The following is a 24,066-nucleotide window of genomic DNA, read 5'->3' as shown; positions in this document are numbered from 1 at the left end:
TTTTTCTGTGAAGCATTGTTGGTTAATTTGTATCTGCTAATTGTTGAGCCATAGCTTGGAAGTAATATTTTTAAAATAAGAAAGTTGCTCAAAAGGCTTTGACTGCCTGTTTTCATCAGTAAAACTTATGAACTGATAAGTATTCTTCGCTTGAGATCTAAGACTTGTTTACTCCTTTTTTTTTTTCCTCCTACACCTTTAAGATGTAGTGTTCTCCATTGATTCAGATTAGTCATATTTCTTTTGTATCTGCTTTCCTTTACAAAGCTTTAACTTTTGAGGTCAAATAGCAGTTTTACTCAGTAATTGTACAGTGTTGCTGTGTATTTTGCATTATACTGTATCAAATAGTTTTGTAGAGGGAAATATCTTGGAAAAATGAAGAAAATTTCAGGAAATACTAGCCTACAAAGATAGAAATAGTAACTGCTTTGTTGTCTGTCTTGTGAACCTCTTAGAAGTGGCTGAATGATCTAAATCTACGTTTAAAAAATTATTTGCTATACTCTCTATGGAGTATTTGTATCCAAATGTCTGTAAAATAGATACTTTTTTGTCATACCAGTTGTGTTATTGTTTTAAAATGGAGGTGACAATTGTTTAAGGTTTACAGCTATGGTGCTATGTGTATTTTACCTCTAATGGGTAGTTAATTACAAAATTAGTGAAGATAATAGGATTAGAAAAGAAAATGAATGCAGTATTTTTAAGTCTTTCTTATATTGCATTAACATTGATTCTTTTTTTATGTATAAATTCCAGCAAATTAGTGTTTTGGGGGCAATTTAGTGGACAATAATGAAAAAGTAGCAAGATTTCTTACAACTAAACAATATCTGCTGGAAAATTGTTGGACTGTCTAGAGCTTCTGCTGTGTACTGCAGTGATTCGAAGGGTTGGTGAAGAGTAACTTTAACAAATACTATGTTGGAACCAAGTGGTCTAAGGCGTTTGTTTCCTAGAGCACTTTTCTTGTGAATGACCTTTTTTTCCAGACTGACTTACTTCTAGTAAGGTTGGTTGGTAAAGAAGGTTCTCATACAATCTATATTAAGGGGTGTTTTTGAGTTTTGTTCCTGTTCACTAGCCCTTCGTTGGGAATTGGAATTAAGGAAAAGACGAACAGAACAGACAAAGTAAAAGAGGAAACAGGAATTACAAGGCTAATTGAAAGCACTGCTCCATTATTGAAGTAGCACTTTTGTAACTAAGGGTATAATTTAAAAGCAACCAAAACCACGAGAAAATAATTTTTAGGTCACTATCACAGATGCTATTGAACTTGAGGTTTAAATATAAGGGTAAATATTTGCAATACAGTCAGTTCTAACAACAGTTGTTACTTTTCCATGCAAGTGAGCATGTCACGAGTTCTGTGTAAATCTGGGACCAAACTATTCAATACCTATCTTGAATACATCTGGCAGTCTCAATCCTGCTACTAATGAACAAATACCCGTCATCATAAACTGGCATTGCCATGTGCTATGTTAGTTAGGAAGGCAGAACTATTAATGTGTAGGTACAGACCAATTAATGCTGCATTGCATTTGCTGTTTCCCTTGAGAATTTTGGGGTAAGGTTATAATGATACATATATAGTAACTTTTGTCACTTGCAAAAAATAAATGCTGAATTTCACGTTTGAGTTTCTATGTATCTCATAATTTTAAGAGCTGCTAGTTCAGAGCTTAAGTTCTGTCAATCTCATCCCCTTTTCCTGTTCTCTTGGCTGATCACGTTTTCTTCAGTGAGAACAGACTGGATTGGGTGACAGCAAATCCATTTGGACTGGAACACCTTTGTTGTCTTGGCTCCCTTTCCATGTTTAAGGTATCACCAAAGCTGTGGTGAAGTTGCAGACAAGTGCTGTTTACCGTTCTGTTGACATACCATTCTTGGCAGTATTACACAACTTTAGGCGAGCAGGCCTTAACAATATTAATTAACTCTATGAGCAGTGTAGAGCATGGCAATAGATGTAACTTGTGCTGTTTTCAAACAGACTGAGAATCTTCCGGTTCAGTCTAGGTAGTTATTTGGAATAAACAGGAGGGACCTCAGTTTAACCTCTGACTATTGCACTCTTCTGCCATTGTGCAGCAGTGTGTCTGCACTGGAGATGAGACCAAGTCCTTGACTATACTGTCTCCTGGCCTGGACATAAATGTGCCACCCCTATATATGACAGGCTGAGGGAGGGATGTACAGTTTCAGTATTAATTCTGAATGTCTGGCTTGTCTTAGTTTAAGACAGACCCCTTTTCTTACTGAGATTTGTATGAGGTTAGTAGAAAATTATTTTTTTAAAGAAGTCTATGTCAGAGTGGCAGAAAATGAATTCGTCATAACACTGAAAAAAAGAATAGAATATTTTCATTTCTAAAACTTTCCTGAAACACAATTTTGTAAATAAATTATAAGAAACCCATTTTTTCTGCCATCAATAAAAAAAACCAATGCTGCCTTCAGACAACTTTTACTTATTTAATAAATTACTTAAATAAATTTACAAAAGATGGTAGTCTGTTTAGCCAGGCCTATTAAAAGCATTAAGATTTGAGCACTGGCTGTTAAAATGAGTAAATGGCAATATCACAAAGTTAAACAAATGCCAAAAAACATTTTCCAGAGTACTGGGATTGTAACAATACCATTAATGAGGGCAAAGAGGTTTTAATGCAATTTGCACATTCTAAAGTTTCAAAAAGAGGTTTTGAGTTAGTGCATTATTAATGTTCTGAACATCTGGAACTATGTAAGAGCCATAGACATTGAGCAAGTGCAGGGTTTCCCCACTAGGTCTGATGCTGACTGATTTCCTCCCTAGCGAAAAGCTTGTTTTAAGAAGTTTGAGACAGTAAAATGACAATATCCAGATAAGAGATAAACATTCCACAGTGTCTTTCTGCTTGTAATGTGTATGGAGGAAAAATTGGAAACCATTAGGTTTGTGCAGTTAAAAGGCGAATTTGAAATTAAATAGGAAAGTAGTTGTTTGCACCACAGATGGTTGCTCCGTGGTGCAGTTGCACTGATTGCACAGTGCTTATGTGAGGAATTATCTAGTAACGTCGGGTGGGTTCCATAAGATTGCTTAAATTTTTCTGTTAGGTGTATTTAGGTATAATATGCAGGGATAAATGCTTTATCAAGACTAATATTCTCCTTGATATTCTTGTTGACAGCTGTAGGAGTACTTCGAGGAAGAGATTTACTCCAGTGTGTAAATATTTGCAGGATGTGGGAATCTGTTCACACCACCTATGTTTTATGACAGAAATTTGTCCTTTGAAGTTACATAAACGTTAACTTTCTGCATGATTTTAATGTTATAGAAGGTAATATACACTGTTACAGCTTTAAAATGATAAAGGAAACAGAATGTTTCAATGCGTCATCCAGTTTTAGATGTAACTATAGCTAATATCCAACATGACGTTCATTGGGATGAAAAGAAAGGAGGCCCTTAAACAGACTGGCGTATCAGGGGTAAGTTACGAAATAATTGTAAATTAATAATGGTACTCACTTTCTGCACAGCATTTGCTTGCTGCCCTCAAGGGAAAGGCATTCTCTTACTCCAGAAGTCTTATTTGTTTGAGCCAAACAGCTGCAACGGTGCTATTACAGTATGTAAGAAACCCTAAAACCAAGAAAAGACTGTAGGGAATAGAATTCTGTCATCCTTGCTATCTCAAATTATGTGCAAGTACCTAACAATAGAAGTAGAGCAAAATGATGGAAGAGTAATTAAACAACATGCGAGAGGCACTGTGTGTCTCTTTCCTGGCACTAATGGCTGTGCAATGCCCCCTGGAAGTTTTGCAATGCCTCACTGGAGTTTTTTCAGTGACTGCAGGGGGCTGAGGTAGGGCTCATGACACTGAAGTGACCCTTTGGGGTTTTTTTTCTTTTTCTTTGAAAAGAAAGGCTTATTGCCAGATTCTAAAACTGTGTCTTTTGCCTTACTCTGATGAAAATCTTAGTGAAGTGATTTCTGTCTGATGGGGCATAATTTGGGGAAAATGTGATCTAAAAAAGCCGAATTCTAATGACTCAAAAACTAAGCATTTCAGCATTTGTATCTAATAAACATAGAAGGAATTTTGTTTTACTTGTTATTCACTATTGTTTCTTCATTGCTTGTTTTTCACTCTTGCTCTGCACTGGTAGTTTTCTTTCTGATTTTTATCTCAGCTTCTTTATGTTTTATAGGGTTTTTTGCTCCCATTAATCATGTACAATATCTACTTTCAGTTTTATTCTCTATTTTTCCATCATTTAAACATTTAAATGTTTGTAATATAAACTGTCTAGCTATTGGGGCCCTCACATACATCCAAAAGAACAATTTTCAGGCTTGGTGTGCATTATCTGAGGTGTCTTCTGAGAACTCCAATAGCTCCTGTAAATCTTAATGTGATTTCTAAAGTCTGTAGTGTCCAGTTTTCCCATTGACTTGGGCATAGCTAAGACACGTATGTAAAAATCACTCTGTGTGATGGAGGATTTCAACCATTCCATCACAACTCTCTATTCTCTGCCTCGGGCACTGAAGTCTATTGTGGTGGTATCAGTTCAAATAGAGAAGGACAGTAGCAGAAGGAATAGTGAAGTTCATACAAAAAGAATTAGAATAAGAGTTTTTCTATAACCAGGTATGTAATCTTTATCCTCAAATTCTGCTGGCAAGCCTCCTCCTTTCATGTCATCAGTTCAATCAAGTTACTCTGCCAAAATTGAAGATGGAACTGGCAGTTCACACCCTGGCAAGATCATTTCTTGTGTAATTATAGAGGCTACAGTAAACGTTATCTCCTTGAAATAAGAAAGCCAGAATAGTGCTGAATTATGCTCCAAAGGAATAATTGAAATTCTCCTAAACTTTTAAAGCTGATGTGTGTTTTATTATAATGATTTATTAGAATGTTTTCACTCAGAATTTTTTAACCTCTTGAGTTGTTTGGGTTTTGGTTTTGGAGTGGTTTTTTTCCCACTGCTTGGTTACCAATGGCTAATTTCAGTTTTGACCATCCACATGTGTTACTCACAAAGCAGGCCAAGAAAAATGTTGGGCTACATCAAAGATAAAATTTTATCTTTGGGGGATTATAACTGACAATCTGAATAGTTGCACAATATTTGTTTTCTTTCTTAAACAGTATGACAGGATCCTAGATTACTGGTTATGGAGTAATTTTCCTGGGAAATTAGAGACAATCCAAACATTAGATATGCTTAGAGAAGTTAGAGGAGATGATCCAGCAGCTTGCTGCTGAACGGCGAGGTTCTCCCTTTCCTTGTGATCGTTCTTGTGCTACTCTGAATTTTCTGTCAACTGAGTCAGATCTCCAGAACAAAGGAAGAGTTTTTATCCTTTTTTTTTTTTTTTTTTCCCCTCCCTGGTTAGTTTTCTGCTGGCCTTGTGAACTGAGTTGGCTTGTCAGGAGGTCAGAGAAGTGTCAGAGATAGCTCAAGGGAAGAGATGATATTGCATACTTAAGGAAGGGAGCTGCTAGAGCTCAGTCTCAGAGATGAAACATTACTGTGTTTCTTTTTTAAACACGTTTTTCGGTGATTGACCTTAATATGAGAATCTATAAAGATACTAATTTGGAAATTCTGATCTTTTTATGAAATATGATTTATGTTATGAAGTTGTTAGTATGAAATTGCAGCATTGTTAACTGAGTCTGCCTTCACCACATATTGACCAAGTAAACTGGAGAATTACTCAGGTGAATATTCTGGGTGAATGGAAATTTGGGTGAAGTGATATGAAAGGAATGAACTGTTCTGACTTCTCGTTCTGTGGAAACGTGCAGAAACTGTGGGAATGGCGGAGCCGTTCGTATGTACTGCTTACTGCAATCGGACATTTTACACTCGGCCACTTGCGTACACAACGGCTGTTGTGATGGAGTGTTGTAGCAGTTCAGTGCTGTTGGCTCAGGGGAAGTTTCTAGGTGTGATTTGGGTCCCACCTTATCTTTTTGAATTACTGGCTGCAAAGAATGAACAAACATACTTTCCGTGGCCTACTGAACTGCTGTGGTGACCAGCAAGGGACCTGCAATTATTCAAGTGCCCTGTGGCACTTGCTTTTTATATAGAGCAGATATACTTTCTGATAGCATCTGCACATCATATAAAGTAGAATCCGTAGCGACAGTCTGTGGCAGATTATTGGGTATTATGTCTAAAAAAATTATGCGCCGTACTGGTAGATGAGCGTTTTGCTTGTGAATTTCACACCCTGAGAGCTGTGCAGTTTAATATTTTATTACGCTGTTAGTTTAAATGCCCTGAGCATACAGCATCAGGAAAATAAACTAAAAATCTATTATTGTTTCTCACTTCTGAGCTCTGACTTGTCAAAGTGCTGCAAGCTGAATTGTTTTATCTAGTTAACACATGCTCCAATTTCTGTCGTAATTAACACTTTCTGCTTGCATATTTTTCCTACCATTTAAGTAGTAACTGCATTGAAAATGAGTTTTCACAGTCACGAAGTTTGCACTCTGCGAATGATAGGGTCCAAACAGTAAATAACAATTACAGTCAACGTGTTTTTTTCCTCAAGAGCTTTTAATGAAGGGGAGGGAAAGCGGGATAGAAAACAGTAGTTATTAATAAGGAACAATATACATAAGCAACATTATTTTTAAGAAGAAGGTGTATCTTGCATGGGTTACTTTGACATTACTGTTGTTCTGTACCATTGCAACCTGCAGAGTTCCTGGTCCCTTTGGCATTTCTTAGAGGTTCACTGCCTGATATGGTAGAGATGTGACTTCTTCATGTGTGAAAACCACTATATATGAGATAAAATATACTTGAAAGCATATATTTAGGTAGCATGTTCTGTAAGAGCGATGTAACAGCATATACAAGAATTTGAATATTAAATGTATTGAAAGGAACACGAGCTATTTTAACTTCAGAAAAAATCTGCTTCATTGGAAAGTCAGGAAGCCTATGAAATCGTGTCTTAGAAAATCATGATGCCTTAGACTTAGTAGCTAATTGGGTAAGCAAGCTTCTTTGCGATAAAATGTAATTGGTGAGATGGTGTATTCTAAAGAGTATTTATTGGATTTTGATTCAGTTCACAGTGCATTAATGGATTATTTTTTGCAAAAATGTTTTGAAACAAATAACTTACACAAAACATAACTTCTGTTTTATGGCTTACAAATGAGCCAGTTGGCTTGTTAGTAGCCAAATTGCAGTGTGTTATGTCTGAAACTTTGTTTTCAGCTTTTTCTTCCTATTTTTGATCATGACATAAGACATTCTTTCTTAAGAATCAGATACTCTGAAAGGTCTGTTGTTCCTCCTTCTTCCTACTTTCTTTGTTGGGGAGAAGGGAAGGAGGGAGAGGGGATAGAGTTGTCTACTTTGAAGAAATACACTAGCTTTTTTTTTTCATTTACTTTTTTTTTTAACTGTGTAGTATATATGGTGAAGGTATATCAAGCATTTACTGTTGGCAAAAAAGATGGTCGAAGTTACATAAGGTCAGATAAGTCTTTTTCATTTGGGAAGGAAGGATGCTTAATTAAAAAAAAAAAAAATCCAAATAGCACCCTAAACCAGAAAACCAGCTCCTTAGTTAGCGTAACTTAGCGCAGTTCCAGTGAGGTCCCTGGATTTATGGTAAATTTTGTGTTTAAGGATCCTGCTTTCAGGTTTTCCTCCCCAGCATCAGATTCTTTCTGTGGGATGGATAACCGTTCCCGATTTGTTCTTATTATTCATGCTCTTTTGTCTATGGAACCCTATCTTATCTCTTGTTTGTTATAGAAGTGTTATATACTTAGTTAAGTTTGGCAGATTGCTTTAAAATTTTCTTTTAGTAAAGTCATGGAATAGCTTCTTACTGTGTAAGATTAATTGCTTATTGTTCCCTCCTTAACGGCTGCTGACTGAAGTGCATGTTTCTAATACTGGTGACATTGGTGAGGGTCATCATTTGCGTTGTCGTGATTGCAGAAAGCTTTATCACTTTGCGTTTCTGTATTTTAACGTTTGCTTCATTCTTTGACTTAGGTCTGGAATTGTACTGATGTTTCTGTTTAGTGGTCCTACTTCCCAAATGAGAGGTTTTAGATGTCTCCAAGAATCAGAGCTGATATCCTTCCCTGTTATCATAGTTTATCATTATGTAATTACCTATTCAGAGCTAAACATCATGCATAAAATACATGGTTGTTGCTGAGAAATTGTCTTAGTTCTTTTCTGTGCACTTATTTGCTGTATAACAAGGGAAAAATGCCTAAGCTTTCTGAGAAAGTAAAGGGAATATTAATCTTTCTTAAAATTATTTAGTAACTACAGGTGTAAAATGCCTTCTAGAAATTTAAAAATAATTTCTCTTAGTGTTAATAGAAGACTAAGAGCTAAAGCCTGTTACTCTCCCACTCTTGGAGTCAGTTCCCCATGACAGGCATCTGCCTGCCCCCATTTACTGTGTGAGCATTCGTGGGCTTGGTCGGCCTCATGCCTAGGACTACACTGCACGCCTGTTTGAATTCATTTTCCCAGATGGTACAGTGCTTCACTGCTGATGTGCCACTAAGACAACCTTGTCTTTTTTTTTCCTCTTTATTCTGGAAAAAAAGAGGTCAAAAATGACTGAGCTTGGTTTTTGACTGGCGAAGAGGAGGACAGCAGTGTAGGATGCTGACTTCGTTCATGAAGAGTTAATAATTTTGTATTTGATTCTGGACCAGGATCTAAACAATCCTTTTAAAAAATAAATTTTTCTGGAGAGCTTTCTTTGCGTGAAGGATTGCTCTCTCACTGGAACGTGAAAGTGTAATGATAGCCTAAGGTGATTGTACAAGCAGTTCTTGTAACACAGAAAGCTGTTGTCTTGGTTAATTTTAAAACCACAAAGAAACCCTGTTTTGAACCAGGTTGTTTAGAAACAGCTGCAATGGAGCTCAAAGACTGAATACTTCAAAGGCTATCCAGATTGTTTTGTGGTAAAACATGTTGGGTTTTTTGGGAAAAGATTTTCTATTAAAAAGCTTCTTTAACTGTAGAAGCAACATATTAACTGTGTTATTCTAGAGTCTTTGGCGTGCAAAACATTTAATTTTTCATTACTGTTGTCGCCGTTCACATATTCCATTATTTAAGGAGGTTATTGAAAAATTGATGGTATGTTGGTACCAGAGAGACATTCTGTAGGCTGCAGTGTTGATTTATGGCACATGGAACACAGTTCAGTGCTTCAGTTTCCTGCTGGTGAGCGGCACTTTGTCATTGTCCCTGAAGAAAAACCATACCAGTGAAATCCCCTGTGTTTCCCCCAGGTTGAGTGATGCATACTTTTTCTTCAAAAATGATTATGAATTATTCACCTTTTATTGTGCTGGAGTGTGCACATGGTGATCAGAATCTTGTTCATAATACAGAGTTTTTCACCATGTTCAGGGTTTAGTTTAATTATGTAGTTGAGTTGCACGGTAGCTTTTATCTTTTTTTTTTCCTTTCCCCCCCCCGGCCCTGTGTCTGCCAAGCCTGTGTGGGCTAGCACAGATTTTACTTTTACCCCGCATTTCCTAGCACATGTAGGTATCTCAACACATGAGTCTTGGTCCTAAATGTTTGGGTTTTTCATGTTTGTTTAAAATTTTCCATGAGAAAATAAGTACAGCACTTCTAAACATAAAATGAGACTTTTTCCACGCAAGTTCTTGAAAATCAGACACTTATATTGTTTTAAAGTTTTATTCTTCAAGCTGATTTTCTGTTGCGAAGAAATGATAAGAGAGATCTAAGTGAAAAATCTCTTGAAATAGCACATGTAGTAGTGATACAGATTTCCAGTTGAGGGCAACTTTCTCCTGGGAGATGTGTTGAGGAAAGACTCCATGACATAGACCATGTTAGGAAAATTTAAAGGCTGTATGATCTTTCTTCATAACTCTGGAAGAAATGTAAAACTTCAGAATAAATGTGTGACTTGGGACGAGGTGCCTTTGCAGCTTCCTGGATTCCACCTCTGGACTGTTGAAGGCTTTCCAGTTAAAAGTAACTTTTCTTATAGAGGATAATAACCTGCTGAGCATTGATCAACTTCAGCAATTTTGTTTTAATTTTGGAATCATGACTATCTGTGCAAGCTTAAGTTTTTAAAATCACTTTCCTTTTAACTACTTTTGCTTTAAATATATGCACTCTTATTTTATGCACTCGATTTGATTTTTGCTGTCACAGATGGTAAGGGTTAGCAATTAAATACACATTAGAAAATCTTCCTCATCAGGTGAAAAGGAGAGATTCTGAAAAAAGTGAGGAATGTGTGTTTTCCTCTGGGAGTTGTACTTAGATGAGCATACATTCTGGTCTCATTCCTTCACAGTGTCTACTTTTATTTCAGGATTTTTCTAAGGTCTTTCCGCATTAAAATTCCTCTCTGTGTTGCCTAGTGTTCATGTTCCTTAAAACAAAGAAATCAAAGTCTGAACATATTCTGTTCCCTGTATTCTTTAATTATTGGTTTTACAGTGGAACGCTTTCTTTTTCCTGACGGCAGAAAAAATGTTTAATTTTTTTTAAATTTTATTTTCTGTTTTGCAATTATGGAGCATTTCATTACAGAGGTTCTGTAACACTTTGGGAAAGGAAATCGGACAGAAATTGATCTGGAGTTAGTACTCTGTAAACCAAATCTGGTTCAAAAGAACACTTCTCTGCAGTGCTAGTGGTAGCCCCACAATGATAATAAATAGTTGGGGAAATGTGCAGTAGAAAGGAGGCGTAGCCTTTCCTTGATAAGAATAGCATCTTTCTGTGGCTTGTTTCCATTAAAATGCTGCATTAAAGCAGTTTATTTTTGGCACATAAAGAAAATATTACCTGTGCATATGTATTTATATGGGCATTTGGTATTTTTTTCCAGTTTCCCATTAACAGTGGGAAATTAACATTCTATTTTGAAAGTAGATTTTACTTCACAAATGAAGTATTTTGGGCACAGATATTTTCATGTTCTCTTTAAATGAAATGTGTTATAATTAGAAATGGAGAAAATGGAATTTGAAGCTTAAAATACTTTTCTTTGTGAATAGATATGTTAGTATTTTGTATCATCTTAATCATTCAAAAGAACGAATTTTAAATACCTCCTTGTATTATGTTAGATACCTCCCATAAACATGAAGAGGTTTCTGTGAACTAGTCTATTGCTTAACCTTTCATGAAAATCTAATTGAGTGCGAACAACTGCTTAAATAATTCAATGGACTAAGTTATTCTTGGCTGGTATAGTCCCAGCCTAGTGCAGTGCAAATGTCTGGGTGTCAAGCAAAATTGAGGGTTTTTTTTCTTTTTTTGGTGAGGAATGTGATTAAGAATAAAATCACAGTTGAAAAAGCATACAGGTTGATTAAGAAGGAAAAAATATGAAATGTAAATTAGCTCTGCCAATTTGGTAAATTACTTGTGGCTAAAAGGTGCATACTCTTTCAGTCCTTTTGAAAGCATGTAATACGTTTCATTGGTTTTTTTCATACATGTGACATTTTATTCTTATTAAGGGTCATTGTCTTTTTTACAGTACTATTTTTAATAGTTCTAGAGTGCTATTTCCAAATTTATTTTAAAGATTTGGATAATGGACATTAGATTTTATTGGTTAGTTGGCCCAAATATTTTCCCTCCTGTTTTTGGAAGGAAACTCAGCTTTTTCCTTTCACCTGAATCCTTCCAGGCAGTTATCTCTTGTCCCTTCAATCTTTTATTCCCATTTAATTATTCTGTTTACTTTCTTTCTTCTGCTGTTTCCTCTGTGTTCACTTTTAACCTCAAAGGACTTTTTTTTGCTGGGTTTTTTTGTTTGTTTGTTTGTTTGTTTTTTAAACTAAAGATGGAAATGGAATTAATTACTGATTCCATGCCACCACATTGGCTTTATTAACTGTTGTTTCCCCCAAATTGAAGAGTTCCAATAGTCCTGGCAGTCAGTTACTTATAGGATTCCAGGTCATTTGGTACAGCGGCTTGGCAACCGTTTTAGTTCAGAGAACTGTTGAAGAACTTTTGCTAATTCTGTACTTTTTCAAAACATCTTAGTTCTTCAAGAAGTTCGTTTAATATGAGCCTGTAATAACAGTATGTAAGTGATGTGGAAAAAGAGGGTGGAGTCTGGCCAGATACGTTATTCACGGTTACTTTGAAATAACATGAATTTAAGGCCACTAAGTGTTTAAGTGACGTACTAAATGCATTTCTTTAATGACTGAATATATTTTGGGATTATCACTAATATAGAGACAGTTTCATTCTTTCATAATAGAAGTAGAACATTCAAACAGGTAATTAACCATCATGCTGAACAGACTAGATCTTTGAGACCAGTGGGAGAGTGGTTTGAACAAAAAGTTACAGCTGTAGCTAACTAGCTGACTCAGCAAACTGCATCATCGTGGAAGCTTATTAAAGGTAATGCAATACCTATGGAATTAGATACATTATAAAAACATCTGTGCCTTGAGATCATCAGAGGATTACTTTAGTGGAAAATATGATGTCCTTCATCCTGATAGCTTAAATTTGTAGAAGGATCTGTCAGAGCATATAGATTTTTTTGATTTTTATTGAAAGGAAGAGAGGAGGCAGCTGATGCAGATGCAGGTTGAGTTGTCCTGTGATATATAAAGCAACCTGTACTTTTTTTTTTTGCAGACAGTCCAAATGGTGGGAAGCATTTTGTAGTAAGACAAGAAAACTGCATTTCTTCTTGACATTCTCTCTGAATATAAGGGTTTTCAGTAGATGCAGAGGGAAAAAAAGCCTTTCATTTGTCTGGTTTTGACACCTGTTATATTTCTGTCAAGATACAAGCACTGCATTGAAGCAAAAACTTTTGATAAAACTCAATGTATAAATTTGGTATCTGCACTCCTCTGCCTCCTCCACTCCACTGCCGCCTCCTGTTGCTTAGATAAGATAAAAGCACTCACTGAAGGACTGAGTTACTCAATGTCTTGAAGTAAAACAGACTTTGAGACCAGTGGAAGAAGAGGAGAGGAAAGATACAGAACTTGATGTCTTCTGTTACTGAAGAAGATAAGTTATATTTACATCTAGCATAAAATTTAAAGAAAAGCTATTTAAAATGTTAGGCACACTGCTGGGGAGGTCTGCCTTAACTAGTATGTTTTTAAAAGATTTTGGTTCATGCATGTTCTTAATGATAGATGAAAAACTTATAATTAAAAAATTTTGCTAAGAGCAAAAGTTATTTAATACTATTAGGTTTTATTGTTAGATGTTTGGAGTACTGTCTCTAAGTTATTTAGCTTTTTTTGGTTACTGAATCACTTACAATATCCACCAATTGCAGATTTGCACCTCCCATGGTCTATTTTATGATGTATTTGTTCTCTTTTATGATGTGTTATTGAAATTGTTACTGAAATGCTGGTAAGACATTAAGTGTTGCATACTTTGGAAAGGTATAAGACCTTATTAGTGTATGTTTGAAATATGCAGGGATACCTGTTTCATTTTCATAAGATTGACTCAGATGAGAGTCGAAGAAGCACTAGTTTTAAAATTAGACCACCATGTGTTGGAAAAAGTTTTATTGTTTTATTTAAATGAGTAGGTTTTAGTTTTGTTCCCTCATTCTAGCTAGATTTCTAGGCAGTTAGAATCACCTTTGGATACATTTTCCTTACTTTGTGGTTTATTCTGCGTACATGGGGAATTTATAGCCTTTTTCACAATGTAAGATTGTGAAAGGACTAGAAGAGCACAATTCAATTCGACAGGTTCTCTTGTCTCTCTCTGAATCCGATTATGGTTGCTGAAACAGTTGTTCATCCTGTATGTGGAGAGAGGCGCAGCTGGATGCGGGTACATCTGCAGCTTCTTAAAATGTTTTTGGTATTGCAAAGTTAAAAGAGAATAAATCTGTAAGACAGTTCCAAAGTTACATAGGAAAAGAAACTGTTTAATGAGATAATCCGTAATTTCCCTAGTCTGTGTACTAGGAAAATAACATGATGTATTTCAGTTTTGTAGATGTAAAACTATATTCTTCTCCATCTGCTAGAGCTTTGGGGGATCCCTTTATTCCATGTTTGAAGTCCCTAATCTACATGTCTGTAGTGTTCTAGGTTAGTCTAGATTCCCTTTGGAAATACTTTCTATAATCAGTTGTAGGTATTCAGCAGGGAATGGCCCAGGCCAGTCTTTTCCATTTGGTGTTTCTCGAGGCACTTCAGGTTTTACAAACCATAGCTGGAAATGATCTTAAGATGCATATGTCTATATTACATCTTAAAAAAACAAAACACACTACCATGTAACATAGCCTTGAAATTAAAGGGAAAATGTTTGTATTACGAGGTTTTAGCTGCTTCTAAAACTGACACCGCCTCTTCCTCACTCCATTTCATGTAAATGTAGAATTTTGGTGTCTGTATGTAGAATGTGCTCTAATGGGCTGATACGTAAAAGATGATGTAAGAGTACATCATTATGGCAGCATTGTATGTCTGTGTGTCGCTCTTACAGGTTGGTGGATTGGATGATAACCCTGTTTTCTGCAAGTGACTGCCCTTTTAGTCCCAAGTGTGGCATAGCCCTCTTAGTTCCACCAAAACAGAGTCTAGTGGAGTAAGTCCTGTTGCTCAGCCTCTGGGTTGGCTATAGATGTCTGTTTTCCATTTCTGAAGTTTTGTGCTGACTGCATGTAGAACTTCTATTTGACCCTTCAAACACGTTTCCAGCCCACTGGAGACACACTTTGATTTGAAGCAGTGCTTATTCAAAAAGAAAATTCTGGTAGCAAACACATGAAGAGCTCTGCATAGGAAAAGGCTTTTAGATCAATGTTAGTCCCTTGGGAATCTCTGACTTTTTGCACTAACAGAGGTGCCAATACTGTGATTTTTATTAAGAAAAACCTAATGGCTGTTTCCTTTCTCCCCCCAGCTACCCTTCATGTCTGAATAACAATGAAAAGTGGAACTTCATATAGTTAAAAAAAATATTACATAGAAACAAGATGAAAAAATACCGAAGTTTGGAGAAGTGGGTTTTTTAGTGTATAATGGCAGACTTTTAAGAGGGTTACAAGATATTTGTGTAAATTTTGTGCACTTTGAAATACCTTTTGTTCAGTCATCATTATATAAATGTCTGGGTAATAAGACATCATATAGTTTTAAAGGTGCACAAGAATATACAATGCAATTGTAACTGATAGTTATTATTAAATAGTTAGTAGTTGTTAAACCAGGCAATAAAGCCAGAGTTATTTTACTCTGCTGTCAGGTGCTGCTTAGGTCATTATCCTTTTTGTCCTGTACTGCTCTTGAACTTCCTTTCATGTTTTTAAGTGTTCCATTGCTTCCCCAAGCACTTTTTGATTGAGGGATTATTTCTGTGATGCCTTTTTACTCTGCTGGCAAGGTGCGATCCATTCATTATGTGTATCGATGCTAAAATATTTAAGGAATATTCTATGTAAAGAAATTTAGTAGCAGGTGCTTGTAGCAGGACAAGAGCTAGGGAACTGTAAACAGAATAAGTAACTCATTATGTTAGAGTGTTTTCTGTTAGACCCTCCCTCATCTCAAGTAATAGTTACTTCAAAAATCACTGTCGGGAAGTAATGAATACTGCAGAAAAAGTGCATCCCCAGCAACTTGGTTGCTGCAAGTTAACTTTTCACCTTTGTTAAGATGCTAGAAATTACAATGAACTTGCCTTAGGGTAAAATACATTAAACAAATCTTTGGTCTTGCTTCATGACATGGGAAACCCCTAATGCAACTTTTGGCACTGTATAAAACGAAGCAGCAAATGGAAAGGGGCAAAGCTTTTCTTTCGTGGACACCGGATTGAGAGGATTTAACCTATGAGTGCAACGTAATGGCAAGAGGTGTTGAGAAAACAGTTTCCCCCATTCCCAAACTTCAAGAGTGCTTCAAAAGCTGCCTGAAAAGGGGGATGCTGACAAGGACGAATGGTAAATCTAAATACTGAGCTCATAGTTTCTCTGGATCATAGCTTACAGGTGTCTTTAAATTGCAGAAAGGAAAAAAAGGAAAAAGCTATCAAAGTAAACATCCTTCAGTGCATGGGAAGATGACAGGTTCTTTCTAAAAAGATTTTCTGCTCTCCTGGAGGAAGACCATTTGTTAATAAACCATTTGAGAATCCATTTTTAGGGGATTTAATAAAATATACACAGACTGCCTTCCACTGCAGAAACTATTATTCCCTTGGGTAGAAAAAGTGACTGACTGTGGGCATTAATGGTTGCTTCCTGTGATTCCTGGCATTATATCTTGCTCCCATTTGCACTTTTTCAACCCAAAGTGAAATAATTTTTTATGAGAAACCTGCACTTGATTCCTAGGTCTTATGAGGCATGTGTGTGTTCTATATTTTATTCATTTGTTTTCAGTCATGTCCATAATTCTCATCGTTTTAGTGTCTGTCTATAGCATGGGTATTGTGTGTGTTTGTGCATACTTTCCTGTGTTCAGGAAAGTTTCCATATCCAGCAAACTCCATTAAATGGAAGAGGTAACAGCCTTTGTGTGAATTAAATGAATTGTTCCTTTCTTGCCAAAGATTTTAATGAATAATTCACACATTTTCATAAAAAATTGTAGATTTTCTATTGTGATGGTTGCTGTCAATTAAACAAGAAACCTGAACCTATTATGGTCTTACCTGATACTTACCTGGAGGGGCTGGGTAACCCACAAAAGAGAAAAGATGTTTTCTTAAGAATTTGGAGGAAGGTTTTCTACTGCCATCTTTCCAACTATGAATATAAGTTATACTTCTTTCAAATATGAGAAAAATACAGTGGAATTGAGGGATTAAGTAATTGCCCTTTCTGAGACTTTCGTCCTTTCAACAGACTTGCATTCTCTTAAATTAAGAAACAATTTTTCTGCTAAGAACACTTCATAAGGGTGTGTTTGTGAAAAATACCAGTTGATTTCAGTAGCTGAGATGATAGGAGGAGGAAAAAGTCAGGGCCAAGTGACCCTTAGAAGTCAAAGCATGGATAGTTTTATGTATGTAAATGTCAAATTCAGTTATACCCAAATATATCCAGTCTCTATTATCTTACCGGCCTCCTTTTGTCATGCATGGTAAACAGCAGGCAGTGCTAGAAGTGAATTTAGCATAGATTGCTAAGTGAATGCCCAGGCAGACATTAGTTTCACAGAAGGAAGAACGAAATCTGGAAAGCTAATAATATTACAGTCACTGGCAGCTCTAACAGATCCCAAATGGATGTACTCAGAGGCATAATTTGTTTGATTCTTTTCTTTACCAGAATTATCTCCATATCATATCCAAGAACTGAAGGCATAGTGGCAGGCTGTGGATGGCAAGATGGACAGTCATTGCTCGGTCATAGTATTACGACCTTTTATATAAAAAGAGATTACAGACAGGATGCTGCCAGGAAATGACAGAGCTGCTAGCGAAGGGGACAAACAGTAGGACAGACACATTTAGAAGACATGATTTATTCTACAGTAACATCTGTATGTGTAGGAAACTGTTCCTACTATTCATCACTTAGTCTTTCTGTGCTTGCTTGAGAATGGTGTCATGTCAGTAGTAAGCAAATGTAATTCCCTGAATAGAGGCTTGAACAAAGCTAGTGAAAATTCAAGAATAACATAGTATTCGTCCCCTCTGAACCACATGTACCTCAAAAGGAACCAATCTAAATACTTAATGTCAGCGAATAAGTTCAGATCTTTAATACTAAGAACATGGAATACGCAAGGGTTCTTGTAAGTAGTTTCGTATAAATTTGCAAGTGTTCTCCCTGTAAACTCAAACGTGACAACAATTAGTTACCATTAGTTCTGCTTCACAATAACACTTAAGCTGTATATTTGAACATGGGACAGATTAATTTTGTAACAATCTAACCATTCAAGATCCTGAGATCTTGGCTGGAGCGCTTCAGAAAGGCAAGTGGGTTGGAGTTAAGGGATGCTGGGGCTTTTTGAGCAATGAACTGGGGCAAGTGCAGGTTCCCGATGGAGCAGTTTATATAGCCTGAGGCAAGATGCTGAGAAAGTCTTCAGTGAGTGGAGCTGAGGGAAGTACAGACAAATTAAGAGCATAACCCTTATTATAGAATCTATGAATTTAAAATCTCTGTACATATGAAGCTCAGTAATGCTACCGCACAATAGTTAGTGAGACACTAATGATCACTGAACAGCAAAAGGAGTGAAATAAAGTACTTACTTTTGTCCATTGAATCAGATCTACTCAGTTCATTCTAAAATGTGTTGGTTGCCTTGCTCTTGTCTTGAGGGCGGTGCTGTGCACCATCGGACAAACATGTCAGGTGAAGGAGTGATTTTTTTTGCTCCCTGTCTGGATAAAATTCAGTGTAGAAATTGATGAGAAAAGGGTATGCGATGACTGCTAGCTGCAAAATGACCCCCACCCATCTGACTTCAGTTTCTGGGGTAATTTTAGACTTTGCTTTTTGTAATGCAATATATATGTTCGTTACATTCACACTAAAGGTGGAACAAGCTTATTTGCTTGCAAGATTTGAACATGTACTGATTTGGAGTAAAATGTGCACAGTTCAGAATCTAGTAGATATAACAAAGCTGACAGGCCCTTCAAGAAGCAGAAGCGGCTGTTAATAAATCCTACATCAATACCTCCTCCCCCAACTTATCTATGTAAATTTTAAAATATTGAAATATTGTGGAAATTTAAGATATAAAGGCTTGTTTTGAATTTATTTAGAATTTGCTTCCAGTGTTGCTTGTGGATCTCTTACTTGGTAATCAGAAAAACAGGTAATTTCCATTTTTCTTTGAATGACATTCCTCTTGCTTTGAGGAATACCAGAAGATGCTCTTTAGTGACCACTCTCATATATTTAGAGTGTTTTGCTTTGATAACTCAAAAATCTGCACTGTTTCTAATTAGCAAAATTAGTGGCCATCATGTTTACAAAGTGTTGCATAGCTGTGGAACAATGTATGGTAGGGAAACTTGTATTCATAAATACAAAAAATGAATAATAAAATAAGTGTCTTTGTGTGCTTTATTTGAACAGTTCAAGTGATTGACCTTTCATTACAACTCTTCCGGATTTTTCTGTTTGTTTTCAGCTCTTGGACAAATTAAAAGATCGCTGGATGCACACTGGTTTATGGAGAAACCTGGAGCTGGTTAAGACAGTCATTGCAGAGCCTCAAGGAGGGGCAAAGAGTGACTTTGATGAACTGCTGAAAATATACTATGATGCAATTAAATGTAAAGGAGAAAAAGGTACGTTCTTCAGATGTATGAAATAGTTGATACAGACCCTTCAAGTTTAAAAAAAAGAAAAGGGGGGGGATTCTTGAAGTGCTTAACAATTAGAATAAGGTGTAGATAAACAGTTAAATTAACCTCAGCTTAATAAGTTATTTTGATAAATGAAGAAAATTAACTGCTATTTTGTATTGTTGCATAAGGATATAGGGAAGTACAGGATGATGCTTAATCCTAATAGTGATAATCAAAAGGCAGTGAGCTGTGTAAGGATGTGCAATTACATGCCCAGCAGGGCGCAGAGTGGCTTCTCAAAGAGTCAAACTTATAGTACATTGCATAGCTGTGATTTACCGTCTTATATTACAGCCACTGTAGGATTTCTTCTCAAAATACTTAAATATTTGTATAGAGAAAAAAGAATGATAGTATGTGAAAAAATAAATAGCATGATTTTTGAGTGCAAAATTTAAGATTTAAAATTTTGTAGTAGATACGTATCATTCTTGCATAATTAAGTACCACTGTATTATATGGTGCAAAATTATTTTGCTAGTTGATACTCAAAAATCACAATATTATTGATCAAAGTGGAGTTAATCTCATCCCTCTAACAAAGTAGTTTATATCCACTCCCATTTTCCAGACTGAAACACAGTGCATTATGCTATATTATGTTTAGCTTTTTAAAAGATGTTAGTGAAGCTTTCTTCTGATGCTCAGTTTATCACTGGGAATGATTTGTATATTCCTCTCTGGCTTGTTCAAGATGGAGCACTCCTTATAGCTGTATGCAGAGGAAAAGTTAGTGAAGGCTTGGATTTCTGTGATGAGAATGCCCGTGCAGTTATAACCATAGGTATTCCGTTTCCAAATGTGAAAGACCTTCAGGTAGGATATCAATTGAAAGAGTTGTAATTTATTTTTATGTCATATTTAAAACACCAAACACGCACCAATATTTTTTCTACATGTTTACCCTTGGACTCCCCTCAATCTCATTTGAATTCTTTGAGTTACCTTCTACACAGGTAAGAGGAGGAACAGTGTAGAATATCTTGTGGACTCATTTATGTCATTTTAAATAAATGTGTATCATGCTAAATGTATTGTAAATTTTTCTCTGACATTGCTAGTGAAGGCTATTACATTGTTAAAATGCTCATTAACTTCATACTCTGCCAAGCAAGAGTACATGTTTCCGTCTTCACTTGCCTGTTTTCATATACCAAAACTTGTCATTTGTATAGAAATGAAGTTACTTCCTGACTTACTGTGGTGGGGCGTTTGGTTGTGAAGGTCTAGGATAAATGCTAGGAAAATACTATTTTAAATAAGGCATTCAGATTGATCGAAAGATTATTTCAGAAAATAGGTGGAAAGATAGTTATAGTGTAAAATAGTAATATAATGTAGATCATTGACTGCAATATGTCACCTTTCTAATCCCTATTGCCTTCTTTAGTGTAACCGTGTGTATGACACTTCCCACTTAAACTGAGAGTAGAATTGTAAACCTCTTCCAAGCTAATGCTGCTTTATTAGCTTGAAATTTTGAGGTATGAAATTATGACATAACATAACCTCTTCCAGGATACTGAGGACGTTACTTTTTTGATAATTAAAACTTCATCTAACTTTAGGCAAAAATTTCTAAGTGCCTTCTAAAGATAGTATTCTGAAGTACCTCCAATTAAAGAAATTTGAGATTATTTGTATTTTTCAGCAGGTGGCCAAAGTAGCATCCTGTTGCTTGCACTGCTGTGTAATTACCCACATCAATACTTCCTTCCTTTTGATTTCAACAGGACTTGTCTTATGGATAGATGATGTTCCGTTAGAATAGGCACCTCATAGATGAAGCCAGGCATTCATAAAGGAAAATAAAGCCAATGAATATGGAAAAATGTTTTTCTAGACTTTCTACTTACTGAAAAAGAACATTTATTATTGACTAGTTTGTAAGACCACTTATTTTTTAGTGGTCTTTGCATGGCACTTAAGTAGTCACCCAGTTGCTGGCACGCTTCTTCCCAGTGATAATAGCCACCGTCACTGCTTTATCTTATGTGTACCTTTTAGAGCTTTTTGGGACTACTTTGTGAAGCTAAGAAACAAAATGAAGTATCACAGAATAAATAAATACCAGGAACAGCTGGATTCTGGTTATTAGTAATGCCAAATAAAACAAGAAAATCATAGGTTAGCACTTGAAAGCCGAACTGACTCAGCTTTGGTTTGAGATGTGTTCTGAGCTTAAGTGAACAACCAAAGACTTCTTTGTTGTCTACAGTGTGTGCCTGATTACAGCCTTGGTGGAAAAACCCCACATCCTATAAGGACTAGTAAGGTTATATTAGTGGTGGCTGCCTAGTGCAATATTCTTTCAGTGTTTGCATAACTTTCTTGAAGCATTGATTCAGCCATAACATTTTTTTGTCTTACTGAAATATAATACACTGTACTTTAGTATAAAAACATTTACATTCAAAGAATATTTAGCACCCTTTCTGGAGTTAGAAATGCTTTGTTTTAGAAGCATACACTGAAATGATATTTTGGAAATACTTGGTCTATAGTATGGCTGGAACTTTTACAATTTGCTCCATATGATTTCCAGAAAGTCAATATTTTTGTGTCCTAAATGACACAAAATTAAATTGAAAAGAATATGTCAAGGGTAAATTATGTTCACAATGGATTATGTTCCTTAAGATTAAAATAGTGCATTTGATTTTACTTTGAGTTCCACGAAATACATAATATAATAGAATCACAGGCAGTACATCCCATTACTGATAACTGAATTCCAAAAACTTAGTGTTGTGCTGAACTATTTTTTTTAATTAGACTGAAGAAAACCTCTAAATTTTTAAGTAGGGGTAGAAACACTAGCTGCCAAATTGCAAGCAGCTAAATGTTTGAGTGTGTATATTTAGATATGGTAATGCACAAAGCACTGCAGTGATCAATTCTAGATGAGAGAAGGGCATGCACCAGTCTCTTAGCATCAGATTTGAGGACCTGTCTGGTGCATGGCGATGCTCTTAGAATAATGCTAGGGGGAATAGTTTTTATTGTAAATGTGTCTTTTGCTCAAGATTCAAAGTGATATCCCGCTAGCAGTACTTCCCTTTAAATAAAACAATGTTTTGTTTTGTCCAGGGCTTTAGGTTTAGCAGATACCCCAAAAAGTTCTGGATTAATGCATGTTTCTTTTAGCCGTTGAGCTCAGATTGTCAACTGGGTGAAAAAGGATAGTGTGAAGGATAGTCACGCTGTTCGCTGAAGAAGATTAATCGGTGGCTTTGTAGAAATGTATGCATAGATGCAAAAGAAATTTGGAAGATTAAGCATCTTTTTCAGCAGCATGTCAGCTCAGGAAAGGAATTGGAATTGTATTTTTGAGTAAAACTGGCTGTTGATAGTGAAGATTGGCATGTAAAATTAAAGAAAAAGGGAGGAGGAACACATAACATGACACCAGTTTTCACTTGAAACTATTCTTTTTGTATATTTCTGGGAGAGCTGATCCAATAGTATCACTTCCCAGAATGAAATGAAGCAAATGTGTTACAAAAGGGTACAGAAAAGTAAGTGCTACATTTTAAAAAATTTGTTAACTTTATATAAAACCAGTGTGATATCCTATTTTTAACAGTCTGTGTGTATTAGCAAATGCAAATTGTTGTTTACTTTAGTCTCCCTAGACCAACAGACCTTACCTGAACATTAGAAAGGAAAGCAAAGTTTTATTCCTGTACACTTTATTATAATTCTTCTAAATGCTTTGAAGTTATCTTCAGTTAGTAAAACTTCATAGAACTGAAGGAGTGTTACTTTGTCAATAAGGACAAAAAAGATGCATGAAACTTGTAGGGTTAGAAGGGATGCTATGAACCATGCTCTCATGTAGCAGATAGTTATTAGTATTACCTGCAATGAAAAGAGATTCTTTATTAATTATAGACAATTGATTGTCTATAGTTAAGCCTTAACCTGTTGTCCTAACCAGTTGGAGTTTGGCTGGCTTTATTACTGCTTCATTAGCAGTTAGAATCCAAAAGTCACAAGCCCAATTGCCAGGGGGTTACTTGTGCCATCCTGCTTATGATGCAACTTCATCTTCTAACATACTTTTATAATGAGATCTAAATCCTTTGAAACTGAGGTGGGAATAGAGTTGGGTTTTAAAGTGAAAGCTGATGTTCAAATACTCCTTGCATTAAACAGTGGAAATAATTTATGATACAACTATCAGGAAGAATATGATTGCAGTATTTTATTCAAATACCTTTTCCTATTCAGTATTGTTTTCAAAGCATATCAGTAGTGCTTGTCATACTAAGAAAATATGAATTCTCCCTTCCAAGTACAACCAAGTGACTTTCTTTTAGGGTGGCTGATTTTATTTTAAACGTTTCTCATTATTAACACTTTTTTCTATTGGAATTCTTTTTTTTCTCCTAAAAGAATCCAGATTTTTAAACATTAGAGGACACTGTGTCTTTTTTTTGTAGGATTTTAGGATACCTTAAGTTCCCAAAAGAAACAGTTGAAGTTTATAGGATAGTCAAGGCATTTCCTTTTATGATATAGTTGGTTGGTGTTTCTTTAGATTTTGTAGGCTAACCAGAAAACTGATTAAAACCCGGAAATTTTAAAACTTCCAGCTTTGAAGTTTTGGGAGGAGCTTGAATTTTGAGCAGACAGAAGAAAATTCAAAACACAATGACACAAGTCAAGTTAGACCTATATAGACAT

The 24,066-nt window shown here is 35.8% G+C and overlaps 1 protein-coding gene across 1 annotated transcript in view; it reads left to right on the top strand.

Moving 5' to 3' along the window:
- The window catches only part of BRIP1 (BRCA1 interacting protein C-terminal helicase 1), a 61,427-nt gene that overhangs the window by 21,508 nt on the left and 15,853 nt on the right, over positions 1 to 24,066 (top strand). Inside the window, exons 14-15 of the mRNA XM_009587222.1 lie at positions 19,158 to 19,317; positions 20,072 to 20,193. Of these exons, the coding sequence (XP_009585517.1) occupies positions 19,158 to 19,317; positions 20,072 to 20,193 (282 nt within the window). The remainder of the gene's footprint in view (positions 1 to 19,157; positions 19,318 to 20,071; positions 20,194 to 24,066) is intronic.

This window comes from Fulmarus glacialis, unplaced genomic scaffold, assembly GCF_000690835.1.
Source record: "Fulmarus glacialis isolate BGI_N327 unplaced genomic scaffold, ASM69083v1 scaffold31451, whole genome shotgun sequence".
Classification (NCBI taxonomy): domain Eukaryota; kingdom Metazoa; phylum Chordata; class Aves; order Procellariiformes; family Procellariidae; genus Fulmarus; species Fulmarus glacialis.
Note: the sequence above shows the minus strand (reverse complement) of the source record. Positions and strands in the feature narration are given on the sequence as shown.